Genomic DNA, 23,410 nt, shown 5'->3' on the forward strand with positions numbered 1-23,410 from the left:
CTCATACCCAGCCAAACCAGCTTTATGACCAGCTTGACCAGCTCAGTTTACAAGCTGGGTAGCTCCTCAGAGAGGTCTCAGAGAGGATCTTGGGAAACTGAAGATTACAGCATCCCTCAATGAGAGGAACAGGTGTTTGTGGAATGCGTTTAAGGACAGAAACAAGACACAACCTTGACCATAACCACTGGTTGAGTGTGAGGAGGCTCGTCGTCATGGTTCCCGCTTTCCATGCTAGCACTACACCATTGAACTAATTCTCAGCCAATCAAAACAGACAAACAATAACAAAGAAACCTTAGGACCTAAATAGAAGGTGTTGGTGCTCTTACCTCATCCTGCAAGGTTTTAAAATAAGTGTGCAGAGAAATCATTGCAGAAACCGCATTTACAAAAATACCTGTATAGACTTTTTTTTTTCTTAAATAAAAGTAATGCCAAAGATACCAAAATACCCCCAAAAACACCTTCATCTTCAGCCTCATCCTAACATTTACTGAGGGCATATCGTCCATTGATGCTGAAACAGCGAATACTCCCCACCCCCCACAATTATTTCTACAAAGGATTTTAATCACAGTTTTTTTTTCAGAGAACATTGTCTTTCAGACGATCCAGAGTGCCCTGTGCATTGAAATGATCTCACACCCATCATATGACGTGTCTGGGGACATTACAGATCCACTGAGTGAATTAACACATTCCCCCTGGAACGCTTCTCCCTCATGACTCATTTATTGTAATTGACTGTGAACCCATACTATACAGCCGTCAAAGCTTCACTGTTTTAACAAACATCGATACAGCATTAACATAATAAATACACATTCTGCTTATGTTTTACTCCTTCTCCAATGCCGACTGCAATTATTCACTCCTGTTCTCCACTTGTGAATATGAGTTCTCTGTTTTTCTGTTTTGAAGCACAATTCAACTCGTGGTCAAAGGACACCTGTTTTATCCACATGACCATCGGCATATATCACAGACCATTGACTGTCCGAATAAAACGCTGTCTGTTCACTCAGGTTAAAACCCTCTCTATTCACTCTCATTACAACACTGACAAGATACAACACTGGTTGTTCCACTCTGAAGTTATAGCACTGTCTGTACAGTCTCTCATTACAACACAGTCTACACTAGTTACCAGATAACTAACAAAATAAGTTGCTCTCGCTGTTTATCACTGTGATCCAACAGGTAACTGTATGTCCCCAAGGTACCACAAAAAACAAATAAAACAAAACTGTACAGTTGGCTAAAACCTGACTAGTTTACTTGAACCCCATGGTACGCCAAAGCACCAGGATGGATTTTATTTCATGACTGATTCAGATTGAGTTTGCGTTGGGCTGGACTAAACATAATGTTTAATATTTGGACATTTTGAATTTCATCAAATATACACTACACTAAATCTACATGCAAATGAAATAGATGGACTTGCACTCTTCCAGCAAATGTAGCAACATGAGATGGCAGAATGCGACAGCAAGTGTGTTCTAACCCAAAAAAGGACTTAATGTTGCTATTTTGTGACAGGGAGTACATTCAAGGGTTCAGTCAAGGTAGCAAACCTGAATATTTTCAAGTATAATTGAGGACCATGGATAAACTAATGTATAAGTGTTTTCTTAGTTTTGAATTATGATAGTTGGCTAGTGGCTTAACTCAGTTCAATGGAAAGAGCCCTATAAACCACAGTCAGTGGATATAGTTGGAAGTTGTGTTCATTTTTCCTGGCCCAATTCTTTATAGCAGTGGAAATAACAAGCACTATAGGCAAGATAAAATGACCGAATAGGTATTGTGCAACAGTTATGGAATATGGACATTGGCTTTTTAAAAGTGATTCATTACATCCTCCACTTTTTTGATTGCTTGTGCCTTGTCGGACTTATGGTACTCTATATCATGATTATTAGTTATAGAATGTCAAAAAAGAAATGCATAAATTACCCAAATTTCCTGAAAATTCATTCTGTTCCAGGTTCAGCTCCTTCAACTCCAATTGTGTGAGTAGAATTTGATTCAGATTGAGTTACTAAAGTGATTACTTATATGAAACAGGACAAGACTTGTGACAAGTAGCTATCACTGCCACTGTTCAATTAGTTATTTGAGCATCAAAACCCTGATCACTACTGGGTAGCATATGCTAAAGGTATCTCTAAATCGAACTTCAAGCTTTTCTTTGCCACTGTAGAGCTGGAACTGCACAAAATAAAATACTGTCCCTTTTGGATCGTAACTCTATATGATGTCTTTTAAATGTCTGTTTGTGCGCTGTGATCTGAGATCTTGGCTTGTTCCTCCAAGTAAAGCTGGCCCCAGTAACGCTCACAGGTAGATGCCCAGGTGGTTCCTGAGCTGACCGCCCAGTTTGTTTACAGCCACTGCATTGGAAAAGGAGAATATCTGTGCACCCTTGCTCATGACCTATGAACCTTGACCCCTGACCCTTCATAGTTGGGCACAGGTCCCACATCCCTCGGATCCAACATTTAATGGCATGCATCTGGACGTGTGAAGGGGGTGTGGGATTACCCTTTCACAGCAGAGTGACAATAAACAACTGTTGACGGTTGACTTAACATCAAAAAAAGGGCCACCTGGTACAACGCGTTCTTCGAGGCAGTGACATCATCGCGGACACGTCACCCGCTCGGAATCGAGAGGACGTCTTTATTCGGGGCACTCTCCCTCTCCCCGCCCCCCCACGCCCGGCCCCTGTCCTTCTGTAAGGGCCAGAGCGTGAGACCCGAGCGTTTGTCCCGGGGTCCCGGGAGCGGGTGCGAGTTCATCCCGTTCGGGTTCCTCCCTCTCTGGAGGAAGCCATGGTAACGCTCCGACCGGGTCCCCGGCAGAGGGGAGGGGCAGGGGGAGGGGGAAGGCGAGGGGCAGGGGGACGCCCCGAGGCCCCAGCCGTGAAACCTCCCCAGCTGCAGGTGGCCCTCCGCGCCCCGGCCCAGGTCCCGGGGGCTGGGCTGGGCGGAGGAGGAGAGGGTGCGCAGACTCCCGTTCAGACAGGCCGAGTTGGCGTCGGCCGAGTCCTTCTGCGCGTGGTCGTACGAGTGCAGGTGGCAGCTGCGGTACTTGTAGGCCTTCCAGCCTGGGCGTTTCCTGCTGCGGCACTGGCAGCGCAGGATGCGGATGAAGGCCTGCTTGAACTCCCGGCTGTAGCACGGGTAGATGATGGGGTTCAGGCAGCTGTTGAAGTAGCCCAGCCAGAAGATGACTTTGAAATACGGGTCTGGCGGACGCAGGTTGGCATTGAAAGACCCTGAGGGATAAAATAAAGGGCCATTAACGGTGATTAGGCTTAAGCACTTCTCATACATTACAATAAAAGCTCTTTTTAATGGGACAAATGTGAACGATGCCCTTGAATGGTTCACTCCACTTCTACCACCAGGTGGCAGTGTTTGCCTACGATGACATAGTTCTCCGCAGCCATTCTCTTAGACTGAGCGAACACCAGCCTCTGTCAGTCGAAGGAAACGTGACATTTTAAAACGTGAAAATACCAATGATGGTATCATCTGGACACACTTTGCAAAATTGAATCAGAAACACATTGGAACCATATATTGAAGCGGTTGGCAATGCAGCAGACAAGCCATAACAATGTTAAACTCAATTTAAATAAAGACAAAAGAACCTGACCAGGGCATACTCCTGGTCAAGGGAGATTCTTTGGATTCGTGAGAAATGCAAATGATGGTCATCCATTCTTCAACAAAGTATCATAACAACCAGCTACCAAAGGAATGTATCGTTACCTGTTTAGTGTCCTGGCATTATTAAAAATAACAAAGCAGGCCTTGTACGTAATTGGCCCCAGGTATCTTTCCGGGCATCCAATCACAAGCGAGCATAAAGGTCCTCTCCCCTTCATGTTGAGTCTGGGGTGTAGTGCCACTGGGCAGCTCAGACCACACTTCTGCATCTGCCCACATCACAGGCCTGTGACCAGGTTTGAACTTTAAACACGCAGCCTACAAGGGGAAACTACAGCAATAATACAGGCATAAAGGGAATGCAAATGTAAACTGAATGGGCTACAGCACTGGGTACTGAACTGGCGGGGAGGGAAGGAGAAGGAACCACAGAACAGAATATGTGTGTGTGTGTGTGTTTGTGTGTGTGTGTTTGTGTGTGCGTGTATCTGTGCGAGTGTGTGTGTGTGTGTTTGTGCGAGTGTGTGAGGGTAAGTGTGTGTGCAAGTGTGTGTGTGTACGAGTGTGTGCATGTGTGTGTGTGTTTCTGTGTGAGTGTGGTGGCTTAAAAAATGTCTTATTATCAAAGGGTGCAGAGTAGCCTTCAAATGTAATGTAATGTAATGTAATGTAAATGTAATGTGTGTGTGTGAGTGTGTATGCAAGTGTGTGTGTGTTTCTGTGTGAGTGTGGTGGCTTAAAAAATGTCTTATTATCAAAGGGTGCAGAGTAGCCTTTCCAAAAAACTTAGCAACAGATTTGACGAAATTCCCCTAAAAGGATCAAACTAGTGTTCTGAAAACAAAATTATCTCCCACAAGTTTTGAATTATGTTTTAGCAATACAAGTCTTTTCAAGGATAGTCAGAAATGTCTCTCTTTTTCCTGACTAGATATAGTTACATTCACCATTTCTCTAAGCTGCTGTGGGATTGCTGTAATTGTGGCTAAATGGCTAAATCCCTATGGTGACTCACTCATAGACTGACTAGGCCCTGCTAAGTAATCTTACTTGGCTCGTTTCAGCAGGAAGTCCCCTGTGCTACATCACTGACAGAGATCCACAAAAGAGCATATTTCTTCCCTTGCAGCTAGGAGAATAGTTTTTCTCTCTCCATCACTCTTAATTCTCTCTAGCAGTCCACCATTTTAAATCCCTTTCAGAAATCACCCGTTAGTTCCTCCGTAACTACTTTTCCTGACTTTACACAATTAAAATATTTCCAGGCATTTTCAAGGACCATATGATCCCAAGGAAAACATCACGGTTTTGAATTCTAAACAAATGTTCTCCTGTTGTCCAGAGCTGGATTTGTTTAAAAAACCGAAGGATGACGAATTGCTTGTTTTTCTGATTTACACAACATTACACAGTTAGCGGGTACATTGCATACCACCTCAGCAATGCTACACTCGCTTAAATGGAATTTGATAACTAATGATAAACTGTTATCATGAGAAAAAGAACATTCATGTAATTATGAATAGGCAGGCTCAGTTGTTCTCAGATATAAACTCTTTCTGTTTACATTTAATTGGACTTCAGTCGGTTGAGAGTCGAGACCCTGCTTGCTTTCTCTCTGGTTTGTAGAATCACTGACCTCTTGCAACAGCACTTTGTTTTAACAGGCTTTAACAAGTTGTTATGAGTGACCATAGTAAAAAGAGTTTTTAAAGTAGTCATCTTTCCGTCCCCCCCACTCCACAGTTTGGGGTCACAGACGTATTATTCAGCCGTCCCGCTGAACGTCTTTGCCACGTGAATCTCAACATGGGTCCTCTCCCGGGAGACAAACCCCCCACTCCTCCTCCTTGGCCCCAACCACACAAATTTATCCCTTTTTTGGCCTTATCCTGACTTGGCCTGGTAGATGTAGCCCATTCCGGCATGCGCTATTGGGCAGCCCTTCACCGTAGTATGCGTTAAAATTTTAGGGGTTTTTTTTCTGAGAAAAAAATGGTGCATTCCTTCCTTTTAATGGGCTCTTTATGGCTTTGGGAGAGGAGCCAGGAGGGGGGGCAGGGTAGGGGGGGGTGGGACAGCCTTCATCAAGTTTAACACAAAATCAAGTCTGAAAGCTTCCTGAATAGACACAGCATGCCCTGTGTGAATGGCAGAAGGCAGTGATTACTAATCAAGGGCAGGCTCCTTCTGTCGTACTCGGTCACAGGTTACAACCCTTCCTAATCCTTCCCAAATTCCAGAAATTGTCCTATGAAGGAATGTTGAGCACTTCCATGATATCGAGGCCTGACCCACGTACATTCTTAGAGGTAAATTGTTTTTCTTTAAGGAACAGATTTCAGAAAATGTACCCTGGAAATGCAATCAAGTTCTATTTGGGTACTAATAAGTATCTTCTACAAGCAAAAAAATCTGCAAAGGAATTATGTATTGCTGGTTCGCGGGACAATTTTTTGCAACTATAGGGTACCACCCCAGTTACAAGTGTTTGTGCCTTTTTTGGCACTTTTCCATGCAGTTTTTTTTCTGAGAATATACTCGTAATAACAAAAATTAGCATTTAGCAGCATTCGTCTCTTTCCACACATCTCAAAGCACTGAGCAGTAGTAGAAGGCCTAATGATATCCAGCATTCCCCTACACGATGCACAGTGGCCATTTTACACCAGAATGCTCGTCCAACATATCACTCGCCCATTTCTGTCCCTATGGTTAGACATGACCCCTCATGTGTCTGGTTTCTCCTAAGGTTTCTGCCAATCTGCAGGGCTCTGGTTTATGCTTGCCACCACCCCCCTAGGCTCTCTTGTCTGTGGGTTTAGGCCAGGGTCCACTGAATTTGATTTGATCAACCTCTACTACAAAGGGTATAAGACCTGTGTGGTCACATGGCTGTCCAAGAAACTTCAAAAGTGACATTTCTGTGTCTGACCTTTATATTCAATTTTCCTCAAAGTAGACTTTGGTATTTTGCTGTTTTGGCAGGAGTGGTCTAGCAGTAAACTAGAGAAAACAACCTGGTCTCATGAGCGTCGTGTTGATAGGATGATGTCTAGAGATGGACAGTCCAGGGGTCAGAAAGTGAAAGTGCTGCCATATATTTCTTCTACCCATGAACTCCAGACAGCTGATTTTCCTAATTAGTTCAACCTCCTGGCTGAAGAACTGTGCTTATAACATTTAGCTGACTCGTTTGTCCAAAGTGACAGTTGACTAGACTAAGCAGGGGACAATCCCCCCCCGGAGTAATATGGGATTAAGGGCCTTGCTCAAGGGTCCAACAGTTGCACAGATCTAATCGTGGCTACACCGGGGCTTGAAATACCAACCTTTGGTGTCCCAGTCATGCACGGCAACAGGCTGCCAAATTAGCAAATCCAGGTGTCTGGAGCAAAATGCTGGGGAAGACTTGTACTTTCTGAACCTGGATTTTACACCTCTAATGACATCTGACTGTGATGCTCTGAAGTACATGGCACCAGCGTGAATGAAAGCAAGAACATTGATAAATCGATACGACTGTGGGAGGTCACATGACCGAGGTACCGAAGAGCCTTGTGAAATTAGGCCATCACACCATGGGTGCCAATCTTACTCCTCGCAACTAAGTGTTTGCCAAGATCTGTCATAAGCGTCCACTTAGAATAGACCCTGAGAAACAGCTTTTCAACTACTGTCTGAGGGGGCAAATGTGGGCTGCTATATGTGGACAATTTACCCTTTCATCACTGGGAGATGACTGTGTCTGCATCTACACTCTTTGGCCTGTCTCCATAGAGGAACCCTTTTCAGTTCTTTATGGAAGCCTCTATCATAGGCGTGTGAAAGCTCCCAAAGAAAGAACCTTTGCCCGAGATAAGGTTCTTTGATGGAATTAAGTGTACAGGGTCATTCCACCTGCAATTTTGACAGAAGTGATAATGTGAAAAACATGGGCCTTTATGCACCCATTTTTAAAAAGAATCTGGTGGACGCTACGGGGGTAGTCTTCCTGTTAAGGCACTGTTCCAGTGTGTGGATGAACCCCGCTCTCCAGGGTTGAATCCTGACCACCAGTGCTGACCGTGGCCAGCAGGGTAACACATGACGCATGCTGTTACCCTCGCTCCCAGGTAAGGAGGTTTCAGTTAGCTGGTATCTGTTTCTCATCACTCTAGAGACTCCTATTGATTGATAGAGAGCTACACCTGATTCACGATTGTACTGGCTGAGGGAAAGGCAGAAAAAATCATGTGGCATGGCAAGAAACAAAAATAAGTCGCAAGTATTTCAGTTTTATATTTCGAAAAATCTCATTTCTATTCCTTTTTTTGCTAAACAAGACAAAACTATTGCCAATGAGGTGAGACAGTTTTGGCTCATTTCAATATTTTCCAATGGGGTAAGAAAATTTCACTTCTCAACCAAATAGTACCTTAAAAGAAACTAATATTTTGTACTTGAGAGACAAAAAAGTTTTGGAGTCTCATTACAAGACTAAAATGCTTGTTAAGACACTTTTTTGAAGTGACAGTTGAAAAACGCTACCTTAAGGTTTTCATCTGAACGTTACAGAAGAGCCAAGACTCCCCCCACACTTTCTCCAAAGGCGTGACAGCTCGTTACTGGCTCTGTCTCTCTCAGAACCAGCTTAGCTCTGGCTCTTTAATGGAATAGCTTCTGGCTGAGAATCCAAAAATGCTGTGCAGTTTAAGCTGTTCTGGAGGGACCCGTCTTTTGAATGTTCCTTTTCTGCAGGCGCTAAAAAAACAGGTGTGCTGTTTATATACAAATAAACAAAACCCACTCCTCACATCTCTCTGCGTATGAACTCATTTGAAAGCTATATTTTATTAAAGTTTTTTTTTTAATGAAGAAATGAAGCAAATTTTCCTCTCAGCATGCATTAATAGTCATGAACAATGGAAATGAATAAAAACCGTAAAAGGTATCATTGAAATGCGAATAATATACTTTCTTTTTTTTACTGCAGCTGTGAGCTGTTTCCCTGCTCTCTCATTATGATTAATAAAATATGAACGTTTCTTCCTTCAGAAATCCCATGGGGCGAAAACACTGGTAACTGAGGAAGGAGACACATGGAGCACCTTCACTTTTAGCACACGTACAGCACCTGTCTTCACATAGATTTTTCTCTTTTGAGTTGGAATGACACAATCAGGGGTTCAGACTGTGCTGTCACATTCACACAAGCTAGATTCTGGGTTGGCGAGAGAACCAGTAAGAGTGTTTGTCTTTTGGCTAGTGTGGGTGCGAGAGACAGAAAGATAGAGTATCAGTACTGACACACAAAGTGTATGTGCGTGTATGGATATTTACATGCATTTCACTGTACAGTATATCACTATTGGTATTACATACAGTATCAGTATATCTATTTTTTCCACACAGATACTATCTAGCTTTTAGGTAAACTAAGAATGAGGTATAGTTCAGGGTAAGACTTTACAATAAGGTTCCATGAATTGGCATTAACTAATGTAGTTGTTACCTAACTAACTACTACTGAGAAGTAAATATGTGCAGCTGTGTTAATGTATTTGTACATCATTAATTCATTTATTCAACAACTACATTAGTTAATGGCAATTTATGAACCTTATTGTAAAGTGACCCCCAGTTTAGTGGTAGGAGAAGGTAGGAAATGCTGGGCTAAATGGTCTTTTCATATCATTATTTTATGTTATGTTATACTAGGGAGATGTATTGAGGTGAACTGTGTTAGAAGTGTCTTCTAATTCGTAATGAGGGAACGATTTGGACATCCCACACACACACACACACACACACACACACACACACACAGACACACTCCCCCCGACCGTTCACACACTTGGCTGGGCCATCAGGGATACGTTCCCGCTGTGTTCCCCGGCACAGCCTTTTTACGATCTGTTAGGGAGCCGCTCTAGCATACTGTCTCACAGGGAGAGAGGGGCTGACCATACTGCCCTGCACTGTCTGTGTGCTGGGGAGCAGAGGAGAGGGTTCTGATCAGGATCAACCACTTTTAGAGCAGCTGCAAAATCCAGCTATGCCAGCTTGAAGATTGAGCTCGCCAAGCTGGTCATACACTGGTCTAGCTGGGTATGAGCTGGTCAACCAGCATGGCCAAGATAGTCATAAAGCTGGTCAACCAGCTAGCAGCTGTTTCAACAGCTAGCTTCAGCTGGTCAAATAAATTCAAGCTGGGAGCTGGTCTGAACTGGTCAACCAGCGATCAGCTGTTTCAACAGCTAGCTTGAGCTGTTTTTTTTCCCAGCAGGGAAAGGTCAAGTCCCTAAATACTCTTAAATACTCCCTTTTAATACTAACCACTTTTCCTTCCCTAATAGAAAGTGTGTCTGTGCTCCTTCTGCCAAATAAACCCAATCGTACACCCGCATGAAAACCTCCCATAATTGTACTGTCTTGTACAAGATGGTCCTCACACAAACAGTAGCACATAGGGTGTTCTTAGCAAGCCCTGCCTCTTGTTGTTGTAAAAGAAAGAAAAAAATAGAAATCTGGAATTCTTGTGAAGATTCACATGAATTTCATTGCTGAACTGTGACATCACGCTATGACACAAATGACACAAGCCAGACTTGTGAGGCTTGGGTTGAGACAGAAAGCTTGAGAAACTTAGTCTACCATTTTTTTCCCTCTGTCATTTTAGACAGCGCTGGCAGTGCCATAACTGGTGCCGGCTGATGGAGTAATCTCCTAGCGCCTCGCTATCGCTACCTGATGTGAAGCCAATTGAAATAAGCGAAGCCCGGTGTAGAGGGGACTCTGTTAAAGCCACAGGCATGTTGCTCAGCAGATTTTGTGCATTTGGGCGAGGAGGCAGATAAAATATTTTTTTTCCACCCACACGGCAGGCATGCTGTGAAAAACAATTTTTCAGATATGAGATACATTACACTCTGCAATGTGCTAAAGACGCGCCATCTTCTCCACAATACATCTACTCCCTGAACTGTCAAGATGCACAAAATGGGGTTGTAGGATATTATCAAACCGTAATCCTCATTGCATCAATCGTTCATGCTGTTCCTTGCAGCCCCATCGTAACCTACGGGGCCTTCCTGCAAATGTTTTCCTGCAGTAATTTCTGAACTCATGTGCAGCATATATAAAATGAACACACTGAATATTACATTATGCACAAACCTCAATCTGTCTTAATTTGCCCTGTAGTGAAACATTATTATTGCCATTACTATATAAATATTCATCAGTGTTAGGATTAGGTTTTACGGGTCATTATTTTAATTTCAGCTGGAGAAAAATTAGAAGCCTGATTCCTACTCATTTCCATCAGATACGAGTTCCAAGGTGCACCTTATTTACTGTTTATCAGCTAAGTGTTTCAGGCTAACAAGAGGCCAATACTGGTGAAAAATATATATTTTTAAATAAAGCACCACAAGCAGTAAAGTTTAAGAGTCCACTGCAGCCATAGCGGACCCATATAAAGGCTGGAAGTGTTGATTTAACACTGAACATTTTAGTGTGTACTTTCCCCTGAAAAATTGTATCTGCTAAGCAGTAAAATAATTTGAACCAAAAGGAAGACAATAAAACTGAATAAATGTAATGAAACCATCATATGAAACTCAATCTAACTACCCCATTTTGCCTTAAACATGTGCACTGAGAGGTCTCTTACCCCCGTCCCTTCAATTTTGAATTTCTGCACACAGCAACCGAAATTCAATCGACCTTTGACCTTGGCTTTTAACTTACAAATGTCACAGTGGGTGTGACTTTTAGCAAAATCTTGCCACACTGTTTGTGTGTGTTTGTACATGTGTTGTATGGTATGTTTTTGCTTGTGTATTTGCATGTGTGTGTGTGTGCGTGGAAAGAAACACAACCTACTGTGATTCTTGAATTCAAAATGGCTATACAGTACGACTTTCACCACAAAGGTGAAAAAAGTTGAAAAAAAAAAAAAAGGGTCACTGACAAGCTCAGATGCGAGACGTGTTTGCTGGCAGGACATCCTGGAGAACTCGGTCATAACAGACGGGAGAAGCGCCCTTCAAGCCCCGCTGAACACTGCTCGTGTTACAGTGCCTTTTGATTCACTGACTCATTACTCTCGCCCCTCCAAACAATATTTCAATTTCCACACGGGGGGAGAAAACTGCTCTGTCACCATTCAGCCTAATCCTGGCAACGGCGCAGTTTCGAATGGCCGGTTTGAATATTATCTCTAGACAGAACGGGGGCTACGGTATCAGTGGGGCCGACTACACCTATGACTAGGTTCAGAAGGAGGTTGTGTACATTTTTTTTTTATGTGGGGAAGCTTGTTCAACAAGCCAGGATATCTGTAATTGGGGTCTCCGTGCAACAGTGCCACTTGCTCAGCACCGACAAAATAACACCTATGAGCTCGGTAAAGAAAAATGGAGGAAGGAAAGAACCCGTCGTGCGCAGGAAAGCAGTGCTTTTCCCTCGCCGCGGGGAGAGGAGGTGAAGGAAACAGCTTGAACGCTGAACAACAGCCTTTAAATGCTGCTCCTGTTTAACATAATGGAGGGTGAAAGGCCACATTGAATCCCTAATGGGAACCAGTGATGCGCACGTTTAAATTAGCGCAGAGAGAACAAAGCAATCAAACTGCACTTTATCCCGCTCCTGCTGGTGCAGTCTCTTAGAAGCGTACTCTGACCCTTATGATTTAAATGGTCCTCTTTTAATTATACAAAACAAAACAATATGGATCTTCATACATGCTATTCAATGGGAGAGGGTTCAATAACGCAGGACGTTCTCGTATTCTTGTGTCTGTTAAAGTCCCACATGCCACTATTATCGGCTATGCCGTTACACAGATAGCAGACCAGGAGTTTAATAGATCTTTATCGTGCCCACAATACAGCAGTATTGCCTATGCTGTTACACAAATAGCAGACCAGGAGTTTAATAGATCTTCAGAGTGCCCACAATGCAGCAGTATTGCCTATGCTGTTACACAAATAGCTGGGCAGGATATTGATGAATCTTGTCTGTCCCCACAATGGCAGTTCGGTAGTCCTGCAGCCATTGCGCCACAGCAGGGGTATGAAACGTTGGTCATGGTGAACTGCAGGTTTTCATTCTAACCACAATCCCAGAATTTTAACAACCTGTAAATACTTAATACGGTGCTGTTCTTGTTTAGTGGGATTAAGTCACATTGTGTCAGAAACAATCACAGGTTTCATGAAGAATGAAAGTCCTACGTTCACACTGTGCTTATAGTGCAACTGCGTAAAAAGAGAGGACCTCCACCGAGACATTAATATGCACATTGAGAATGTAATAATTATTAATTATTAGTTATTTAGCTGATGCTTTTATCCAAAGCAACTTACAATTGAATAGACTAAGTAGGAGACAATCCCCCCTGGAGCAATGTGGGGTTAAGAGCAGCAGCTGTGTGGATCTTATCATGGCTACAACGGGGCTTGAACCACCAACCTTCCGGGTCCTGTACCTTAGCCAGTAGGCTACAGGTTGCTACCTATGACCAGCCGGGCCACACGCTGCAATGCTTCCGCCTCATGTTGTCATTTGCATCCATGTATGTTAGGTTACAAGTTCTTTCATAGTTTTTTTTCACTTCTTAACACAATGCAGATTTGCCTCACTATCAATTGCTCTGTCTTTGAATTATTCATGATCTACCAAATGATTTTTGTGGCCATGTGTCTACATTTTTCTCACTTAGGAGCTTATTGATTCACTGCAGTCTTTAGCTTGATCAGTTACATCATTTTGTAACCTCTTTTTATGAAGCCCAGTTGTTTGCAATATAGCACAACGTGAACATGATACTTAGTCTTTATGGCATGCATTGTTACTTCTGATGTAAGAGGGTAAATGATACAACTAACACTAAACATGAAATTCACTTAATTAATAAGAAAATACAGATTGTACATTTTTGTTAAAACTATGCTAGAGGACTGCATTACTATGCAAGCGGGCAGACTGACGTCCAGCTGGCCACAGCAGATGCTCTTGCATGATGATAGAAATGTATCTTTACCCAAACTTGCTCACTGGTTGACAATTCGCATTATATGTAAATAATTCCAGGTGGCAGGCTTGACAAAGCAGTTTCATAAAAAATATTACCAAATGGAGGATGACAAAAAAAGTGTGAAAACATTAATGTTTTCACACTTTTTGGACAAAACACTACGTTATGTTTCATAGGTAATATTGGAATTGGAATAACCAATAAAACTGTATGAAATTATGGGAAAATAGTAAAGTTGCATTCAATGAATATACAGGGGTGAGTTTTCCAAAGCATGTCGTAGACGTAAGAAGTATATCACCAAAACATGGCGCTACTCAAGTAATAGGTGAAATATACATTTTTTTCCACAACATCCTGGGACTAGTCATGAGATTCCAAGTATTGCGTGTGCCCTGTTAAATCCCTTCGTACTGACAGACGAATCAGTTACCTATCTAAACATACCTAAAACCCTAACCTACCACAGACGTGCGTCTTTCAGATACGTTTATTGATTTTTGTTGACAATTAACAATTCAACTGTCTTGAAATTGTGCGTTAAGTATGTCGTGAATTTTCAAGAAACTCACCCAGACCAAGTAGCTGTTGATTACGATTCCTTTTCCACAGTGCCTGAACTGCCATAAATCAAAATGAAGAAACACATACACATTTTATCCATGTTCCACAATAGTATTTTACAGTCAGCTTAACTAAGCTGAACACTGAAATGATAAAAAGTTAATGTGAAGTCTTCTTGGCGAGACTTAATGGGATCAGGCAAATTGTGTTTTCCCATGCGACTAATTTTCCCTGGCAGATGAAGTACCATTGATATAATGCACGCTCAGATGTATTCTGAATTAATTCAGTTCAATGGATTTAAAAAATCAATTTTTTTGACAGAGGCATGCAATGTGGATTAAAACTTTCAGTGAGGTTGCTGAACAACCCTGATCAGCTAAAAAAGGTCCCGTGGCTCACTCAGCCAACTCAGGAATTCCCTAAAGCACCGTGCATTTTTGATGACAAGGGAGTATGCAGTACTTTCCCTTTTGATTTAATTAGGTGCATCTTCTGTCTGTATTGCTGTGTAGAACATTAAGTGATGGACTTGGCACGCATTCCCTTCAAAGTCACTCCGTACATACTGTATAAGCTTAGCTTGTGCTGATTAGATTGATAATTGACATAATTAATGTACTGTAGTGTGGTTGTGGTACATAAAAAGAAACTCGACAATAAAGATTGAGAAGAAGGAACTTGTCAAACTTGTTAAAAAAATAAGTCAGGCAATTCTAATAAAAGGCTCGATGAACCCTTGTTTGATCAATCAAAAAATCTCACTCAGACCCTTAATTTCATACTTTGCAGCAGCAATTACAGATTTGAGTCTTCTTGGGTAAGTCTCTACAAGCTTTGCACACCTGGATTTGGGCAGTTTATCCTATTCTTCCTGGCAGATCTTCTCAAGCTTTGTCAGATTGGATGGGAAGTGTCTGTGAACTTCCATCTTCAGGTCTCTCCACAGATGTTCAATGGGGTTTAAGTCTGAGCTCTGGCTGGGCCACTCAAGCACAGTCAGAGACTTGTCCCGAAGCCACTCCAGCACTGTCTTGGCTGTATGCTTTGGGTCATTGTCATGCTGAAAGGTGAACTGTCACCCTAGTCTGAGGTTGTGTATCATATGCCTTTTACTCAAGAGTGGCTTCGATCTAGCCACTCTAACATAAAGGCCTTGTCATCCTTCCAGCAGGTTCTCCCATCTCTGCAGAAGACTTCCAAAGCTCTGTAGAGAGACCGTTGGGTTCTTAATCACCTTCTTGACCAAGGGTCTTCTTGCCCGGTTACTCAGTTTGGCCAGATGGCGAACTCTGAGAAGAACCCTTGTGGTTCCAAATGTCTTCCATTTCACGATTACTGAGGCCACTGTGCTCCTGGGAACACTCAAAGCTTTAGAAATAATGCAATACCCTTGCCATGATCTATGCCTCTCCACAATTTTGTTGTGGAGGTCTACAGAGAGTTCTTTGGACTTAATGGTTTTTGTCCTGACATGCAGTGTGAATTGTGGGACCTTATATACACAGTTGTGTGCCTTTCTAAACTATGTCCAATCAATTACATTTTCCACAGGTCCAATCAGGTTCTAGACACATCTAAGGCATAGCTAATGCAAACAGGATGCGCCTCACCACAATTCGGAGTGCCACAGCAAAGGGTCTGAATACTTACGTAAATGAGAGATTTAAGTTTAACACTGTAACAATGATGTTTCTTGCTTGCTCACCATGCTGTCGTGTAAGTGTTGCACGTTGCAAAGTAACCTGCTCAGAATCCATAGTGTCCATTCTGAACGAAGCCAGAGTGCATAATCTGACTCACTGGATCAGTTGGCTGCACTGATGCCAATGATATACGGTATATCATGATGCACTGAAACTTGTTCTAGCACTGACTACATAGACGTATGAGACAAGGAAGGGCACCTAGAACTGTACTGACCATAAAAATTATGACTGGAAAAATAATAGCCTCCCCAGAGTCATGCATAGTTAGATCTAAATGAAGAGGAGCATTCGCTTTTCTCAATCACTTTGGCCCATTTCCCGCAACATTTTTAATGTTCTCTTAACTAAAGCGGCACTTGCCAAAACACTTTATGCATACAGCAAAACATTATGGTTCACCTCCCTAAGCACGTACTTCACTTGAAAACTTTAACTCAAGTTTCAAAATAAAAAAATTGTTTCAATGAATTAGTCAGTGGCATCAAATCAAGACAGTCAAAATGGTTAGATTTATTGTCATTATGACAGTGAACCCTGGAAGAGCGTGACCACTTGTAAGAGACTGGGCAACAATCGTACTTGTTGTGAATCAATTGTATTGATACTGTGATGCAGTGCAGAAAACACATGCAGGCGAATCAGCTGGAAATCACCAATACATCACATGTAAACTGAAGTAGCGTAAAGATTTACAATATAACACAACTGAGCACCTGTTTTCCCTTCTGAATGTTTGTATGATCGATGATACTGACCGACCCACATCAGGTTGCACTCTTTGACCAGCCTCTGCCATTGTAAGACATATCTACTTGACATATTATGATGGTTGGGTGGACCATTTTGCACATGACGACATACACAAAGAGCAGTAGCACAGATGTGTTTTGGAGTAAAACTATTCAACAGAAAACAACATAATCTATTCAGCAAGACTTATGCGATTGATATTTGGGCCAATTGTAGACAATTGTACTTAATCATTTGCATGATTGTGCTTCAAATTTGCAATTTGTAGAATGCAATGAAAAATGGGGTTCTGCTGTGAATGAGTGATGTTGTGGTGTTGAGGTTTTTGCATGTTGTTTTGAGAACTTTAATTGTCATTTGACAATTTGGCCAAAGCGATTCAGAAAAACTAGATTAACAAATTGAACCGAGGACAAAACTGTCTTTGGATAGTTATATGGCCTGTACAGGAATGGAAAATGGCTGAGAATGTCCTTGTGATTTCTTTCTCTTAGTTTTTGTTTCAATGCTGAATTGCAATTAAACATTAAGGGTGACGAGGTTTTGCTGTTAGTGGCAAATGAATCTATTTTCCCTCAGTGCGATATGCTAAAAAATCCTTTCAACAACAGCCAAGGGAGCTCTTGTAAAATGACTAAATGATATTGGCACCTTATTTTCATAGATCTAATGAGGGGGTTGGGGGGGGGGGTGATTATCTTAATGTAACACGAGACAGGTCAGAGACCAACACAACAGTTTTTTTTCCGTAGTACCGCCAAGCCTGACACGTCCAGCATTGCAGCATTTTTTATTTGATTTCTGCACCCACAGTGACCTAATTCAATAAAGATAAGCATCAGTCATTCAGTCGCATAATAGCGTGCTGGAGGAGGCTGACCCATTCACACCTGGGTACCAGCAGGCCTATCTGCTTCCTCATGGCTTCTTCTGAAGGAAAGTGGCACAAACTTCCCCTTAAAGTGGTTTTAAGTTTGGAGCATGTCGGAATATGACACTTCAGTATATCATTGGGAAGAGTTATGCCATCCTGAATACATCATCATTCAAGTATACTTTTCTGTGCTTTATTGTTCTTGCCTGGTTCAACCGAGCCAGCCAAGAGGACCAAAAGGCAGGGTTTGCACTTTTTGGGAATATTTCATAGTTTCCAGTACACCAGACAAGCTCAGTAAAGCATAGAAAAGCTTTTTGAATCCAAAACAATTACATATTTGACCCAGGTCTGCAAGCTACAGCTAGGTAACAGATTAGTAACATACTGCCATATTATATCTACACAACATATTGGTACAAGGTACACATAGAGGTGAAAAAGAAAACTCACTGTATATTACAATCCGATTACGTAAGGCTTCATTGGTTTCTGAAGATCACAGTTCTTCATATTAACGTCCCATTGATGTCATATGAAATGACTTGCTGAAATGGTTCTGTAAAACTGAAGGTGTCTCTAATTTAAGTGTTTCGTTAGTGGTTGGGACCTTAGCCATTGGCTTTTATGGAGATGTGTATACTCTTTGTCCTGGAACCACATTTAGAGTCATCAACATAAATTAATTCAGTTTAATTTCCTTTGAGTGGGTTGTTATTGAAAAAGAGAGTGTGTGTGTGTGTGTGTGTGTGTGTGTGTAGCCAGTAGCCATACCATCATCCACCCTGCTCCTGCAGAATGGCTTGTAGGCTTGCAGGTGTGGGCTTGGCTAGTATTTGGATGGGAGACCTCCTGGGAGAACTATGTTCCTGCTGGAAGTGGTATTGGTGGGCCAGTAGGGAGTGATCTTCCCTCTGGTTGGATTACCCCCAATGCCCAATACCCCGATATAGCACAGTGATGAGAATACTGTGCTGTAGAAAAAGCCATCTTTTGGACGAGACATTAAACCGAGGTCCTGACTCGCTCCCATGGCACTCTTTGCAAAGAGTAAGGGGTTCTCCGGTGTCCTGGCTAAATTCTCAACCTGGCTCTTTGGACCTGTCACCTAATCATGCCCCTCAATTAGCAAAACATTGTTCGCTCCCTCTCCATCTGAGCTGGTGTGTGGTCAGTATTCTGGTGCAAAATGGCTGCTGTTACATCACCCAGGCGAGTGCTACATATAGGTGGTTGTTTAAGCGAGTTTCCCCCTTATCCCTGTAAATAATCCCGGCTTTGAGAAAAGCGCTATATAAATGCAATGATGTGCGTGCGTGTGTGTGTGCGCATATGTGTGTGTGTGTCAAGGGAGTTTTCTCAGCATGTCATTGCTCGTTTAAAATGCAGGGATTCCCAAGAGTGGGTTGAGTGTAAATTACAATCTCCACTTTAATACAGCACTGCAGGACATCTCCCCCCCCCCCACACACCCCTGCAGGTCTCTGTAGCCAGAGCTACTGCTGTCTGCAGTCTGGACATCTAAACTTCCTCTAATTTATATCCCCTGCCTCCTGCTTCACGCTGGGAATTTTTCAGCCCTCTATGGAAAACCACGGCACATACAACTGCACACGGCTAACAGTAAAGTCGGGGCTGTTACGTGGTGCATACCGGTAAAGCTGGCGAGTGTGTGCTTTCTAGAGGATGCTGGAGTTACATCAATACCATTCAACTGGCCCTAATCATCCCTAATTGCTCTAATTAGTCATTTGTGAAAAGAATAAAAACGGGCAAGAATTATTTAAAAAACAAACAAACAAAAAACAAACGAACGAACAGTAAACAGCAAATTACTACTACATAACGGGTATATTATCCTAAATATATACGTAGCATATGCACCTGAATATCCAGTAAATACCAGCGGCTTTGGTACCAAATTATGGATTCTTCATGAAGAATTATACACTTCATGTTATATCTAGTTCTAGATCGTCACTAAATATCGAGTGTTTCACTGAAATGACAAAAACTGAGGCGAGTCAACATAATCCACCGACTATAGCTAGATGAAATGCAAGTTGGAGCGGAACACATGCGCACTGCATGCGGTCAATGAAGTAGCCTAATAGTGTCCAGTCTATGCGCATATTCTAGTAGCCAGTTTTAATTAGCAATCGAAAGACAATAGTCCGAAGATCGTCGTTATCGGTTCTGTATTTACAGCAGACACTGAACACCTGTGAGAAGGTCACCTGCTAATAATGTGCAGGTATCCATGCGAAGTTATGCGAGGACAGGAGCACAATAGGAACACAATGGCTCGTGTGAACCATGGCGCATTTAATTTGCGCCAACTCTTGAGAGTCACTCCAGCTCTGCTGCGCTTGGTAATTGAAGTTGGGTAAAAGAGGTGCGGCAACTTATGAATTTATGGGGTTTTTTAAATGACAAAAAATAGTATATTTTTGTATTTTCTACCTGGTTACATTCATACAATCATACAACAGCAATAACTTGTAATCCAGGGGAGGAAATCAAGATTATGTTTTGTCAAAAGATAAAGTAAAAAGAATAATTACCGCCTCTGATCTTATCATCATAAAAATCAGCAACAGCATTTACGTAGCCCATGACATACAGTATTCAGGATCATGGGTTCCGCAGAATTGTCTTTTAACAACCCATAAAGAAAGTGACCCCTGGCCGGATCTGCGCCGGTCCCGGCTGACTTTGGACCATATTCGGCGCTGATATGGCCCAGAGATGCTTGCTATCTGGCAAATATAATAATTATATTAAATAATGACAGAATTTAAACTAAAAATGTAAACGACATATTTAAGCTTCTGCACGCTTATTGGTGGCAGGTCCTGCACCATCCATAAATTATATTCTCGTACACCATTTGACGAACAGCGTTTATGAAACGTGGGTTACCAAGAGTAGCGCGTACAGGTACATCCGTCTACCCTCACAGGAGGGCTGCTTATCTGGAACAACTGACATTTCATTAAATAACAACTTCACTCACACTTGTAGCATTTATACGCGTCCACCTGCTTGAACTTTCACTGCTGCATGAAACGAAACTTTCTCTTTGTGTTATGTAAAAATAATTTCAACGGCAATGCTGTGTATAAGATAAACCGTATTAATAAATCGATCAATATACAATGGAAACAAACAAAATATGTTAAATGGATTTTTGTTACATTGAAATCTTACTGGGAGATTATTGAATGAATATTCATATTATGGTTTGCATGATAACACATGTATTTCTTTCGATTTAAGAAAGTGCATGATGGACAATATATCAAATATAAAATGCTACCTACCAATCGGCAGCGCGAGGAAGAAGGGCAACCAACAGAGAATGAACATCCCCACCACGACTCCAAGAGTTTTAGCAGCTTTCTTCTCTCTGGAAAATTTCAGCAGTTTGAGCGTCAGGGAGCTCCTCGGCGGTCCCTTACCAGCGCCGCCGCAGTCTTCGTGCAGCTGTGACCCCTTGTAGTGGATTCGGAGTGTGAACTCGTTGGAATCTCTTCTCTCTCTCATCACTCCAGCCTCTAGATTCTTTGTGGTCCTTTTAGCAACTATGTAAACGCGGCAATACATGGCGAGAATCACGGCCAACGGGATGTAGAAAGAGCCTAGGGAGGAGAAGAGCGCGTAAAACGGCTCTTCGGTGATGCGGCACACCGTGTCGTCCGGGGAGGGCGGCTGTTTCCATCCCAGCAGAGGACCGATGGAGATTACCAAAGCAAGGACCCACACTCCGAGCATGGCCAGCAGAGCCCTTTTCTCCGTCACAATGGTCGGGTACTGCAGCGGATAGCGCACACCGATGTAACGGTCTATCGAGATTACGCATAGGCTCATGATAGACGCAGTACAACACAGGACGTCCACGGCCGCCCAAATGTCACAGAAGATCCTCCCGAACACCCAGTAATTCAGGATTTCCAACGTAGCGGAGACGGGCAGCACAGTGGTGCCCAGCAACAGGTCGGCGATGGCTAGGTTGATAATGAAATAGTTCGTTGGGATGCGCAGGTGTCTGTTGCACACCACCGAGAGAATGACAAGTATGTTGCCAACAATCGCAAACACAATGAAAGCACCCAGAACAATGCCCAGAGGAACCGCCCGAGTAAGGTCCAGGGGAGCGAACGCGGTCTCATTGCCCGTTGTCACGTTGGAGTCGTTGGCTGACAGTGGTGCCTCCGTGTACAGTTCCGCAGAACCGTTTCTCCACGAGTTCGCAACATCATCAGTGTCCAAACTCATTTTGACAAGAGAGTTCCTCCATAGCACACAATATATTACACAAAATGAAAAAAAACAAACAAAAAACTACAGCACCATTTAGTTAGTTTTTCTTATTTGTACTCTTAGTACACGTAGTAGCCTAATAATACTCACAACTGAAATAAGCAGAATAGCGTGGTAAGTGCAAACATAAACAATCTAAAATCGTATTTTCTTCCCCTTAGGCAAAGATAAGAACATATATTTTCTTTCATAAAAGGTGCTCTTCGGTTATCACCGCAGCAGTCGAAACGTCTATCCCTTATCTCCAGGCTCCGTTCAATCGTCTTCAAACTCTACTCCGCAGTGCTCTCCGTCGAATTGACCCAATCAGCCAAACTACAGTGAAAATGACCCCGCCTGCAGTTCATAAAACGCCAATGCGCCTTTGAGCTCAGTCTGCTTCCCAACACAGAAGTATGACATGAATGAAGTGTCGGGAGCTCCCAGTCACGGCTCAAGAACACATGGCATAAACCTTACAGTCCCTCCCCAAGTGCTACAACTAGCCACATCTGACCCCTTTCACGCGCAGAACACTTTACGTCTAACAGGCTCAATGATACTGGCTCAGTAGCCAGCATTAAAACAAAGTAAAACAAAACACAGCAAAGTCATTCACGTGCTTTTCGCAGAGGACGCACGTACGTGGAGCTTCACATAATCTCTGCTCGCGCATCCTGTCCTTCAGAGCATCCGTCAAGGTGAAATTCAAACTTGTTGCGCAGTCAAGAGTAGCGAGATTGCGTTGCGCGAGCTGAATGCGCAGAAACAACTGGGGAAATAAGCCCTTTACATCTCCACAGAATGTATCAGCAATGACATTTCAGCAATGGCAGGCGCCAGGAACGCCAGTCACGACGCACGGCACCCTCATAGATTATTCAACAACAGGCGTCTTTTACGCATCTGTACGGGAGGTAGCCTTTCATCCATGACTTGACATTTGACAAGTTGCAACTTTTTTGGCTGTTCTTGTAAGTATTACTTTCTCGATATCCACAAAAGACCCGTTGTTCCCTTTCGTGAATATATACACTGTAAATGCAATTCATAGTTTCAATCATCAACATTGACTTTAACATATTTTCAAGCAGCCGTTCGGAAACTAATCGCTCAAGAGAAAAGGTCAGGCCGTCACACTTTAAATCTCTCCACTGTCTCCGCAGGGCACACAGTTCACGTTTTAATGGAAAAGTCCTGCTTAGATGAGTGTCTAAATATTTCATCAGCTCGTCCCATTACAACTTGGACTAACCTATCCATTAGATAGTGAAACAAAACAAGCAAGAAATGCTTTTATAACGAAGAGAAGAAGGCATTTGGCAGCATCTAACAGAAATGTTTTGTTTAACTTTACTTAAGCTATTTTAAGGAAGGATCAACTGAAAATATTTACATCTGTAATAGGCCCACTCATTTTCTCTTGAACTTCCATGGTTCTTTTCACCAGTCGTGGTTGCCAAGCGTGTCATCCTCCATAGTTCTCGGCTGATGACCAATTTCG

General features: G+C 42.6%; 1 protein-coding gene across 1 annotated transcript; it reads right to left on the reverse strand.

Moving 5' to 3' along the window:
- Positions 1–2,660: 2,660 nt before the first annotated feature.
- adra1ba (adrenoceptor alpha 1Ba) lies at positions 2,661–21,882 on the reverse strand. The gene is made up of 2 exons (XM_061249350.1): positions 20,928–21,882; positions 2,661–3,286 (listed from the first exon to the last, which is right to left on the reverse strand). The coding sequence occupies exons 1-2, from the start codon at positions 21,880–21,882 to the stop codon at positions 2,661–2,663; spliced, it is 1,581 nt and encodes a 526-aa protein (XP_061105334.1).
- Positions 21,883–23,410: the final 1,528 nt, after the last annotated feature.

The sequence above is a fragment of the Conger conger genome, chromosome 7, assembly GCF_963514075.1.
Source record: "Conger conger chromosome 7, fConCon1.1, whole genome shotgun sequence".
NCBI lineage: Eukaryota > Metazoa > Chordata > Actinopteri > Anguilliformes > Congridae > Conger > Conger conger.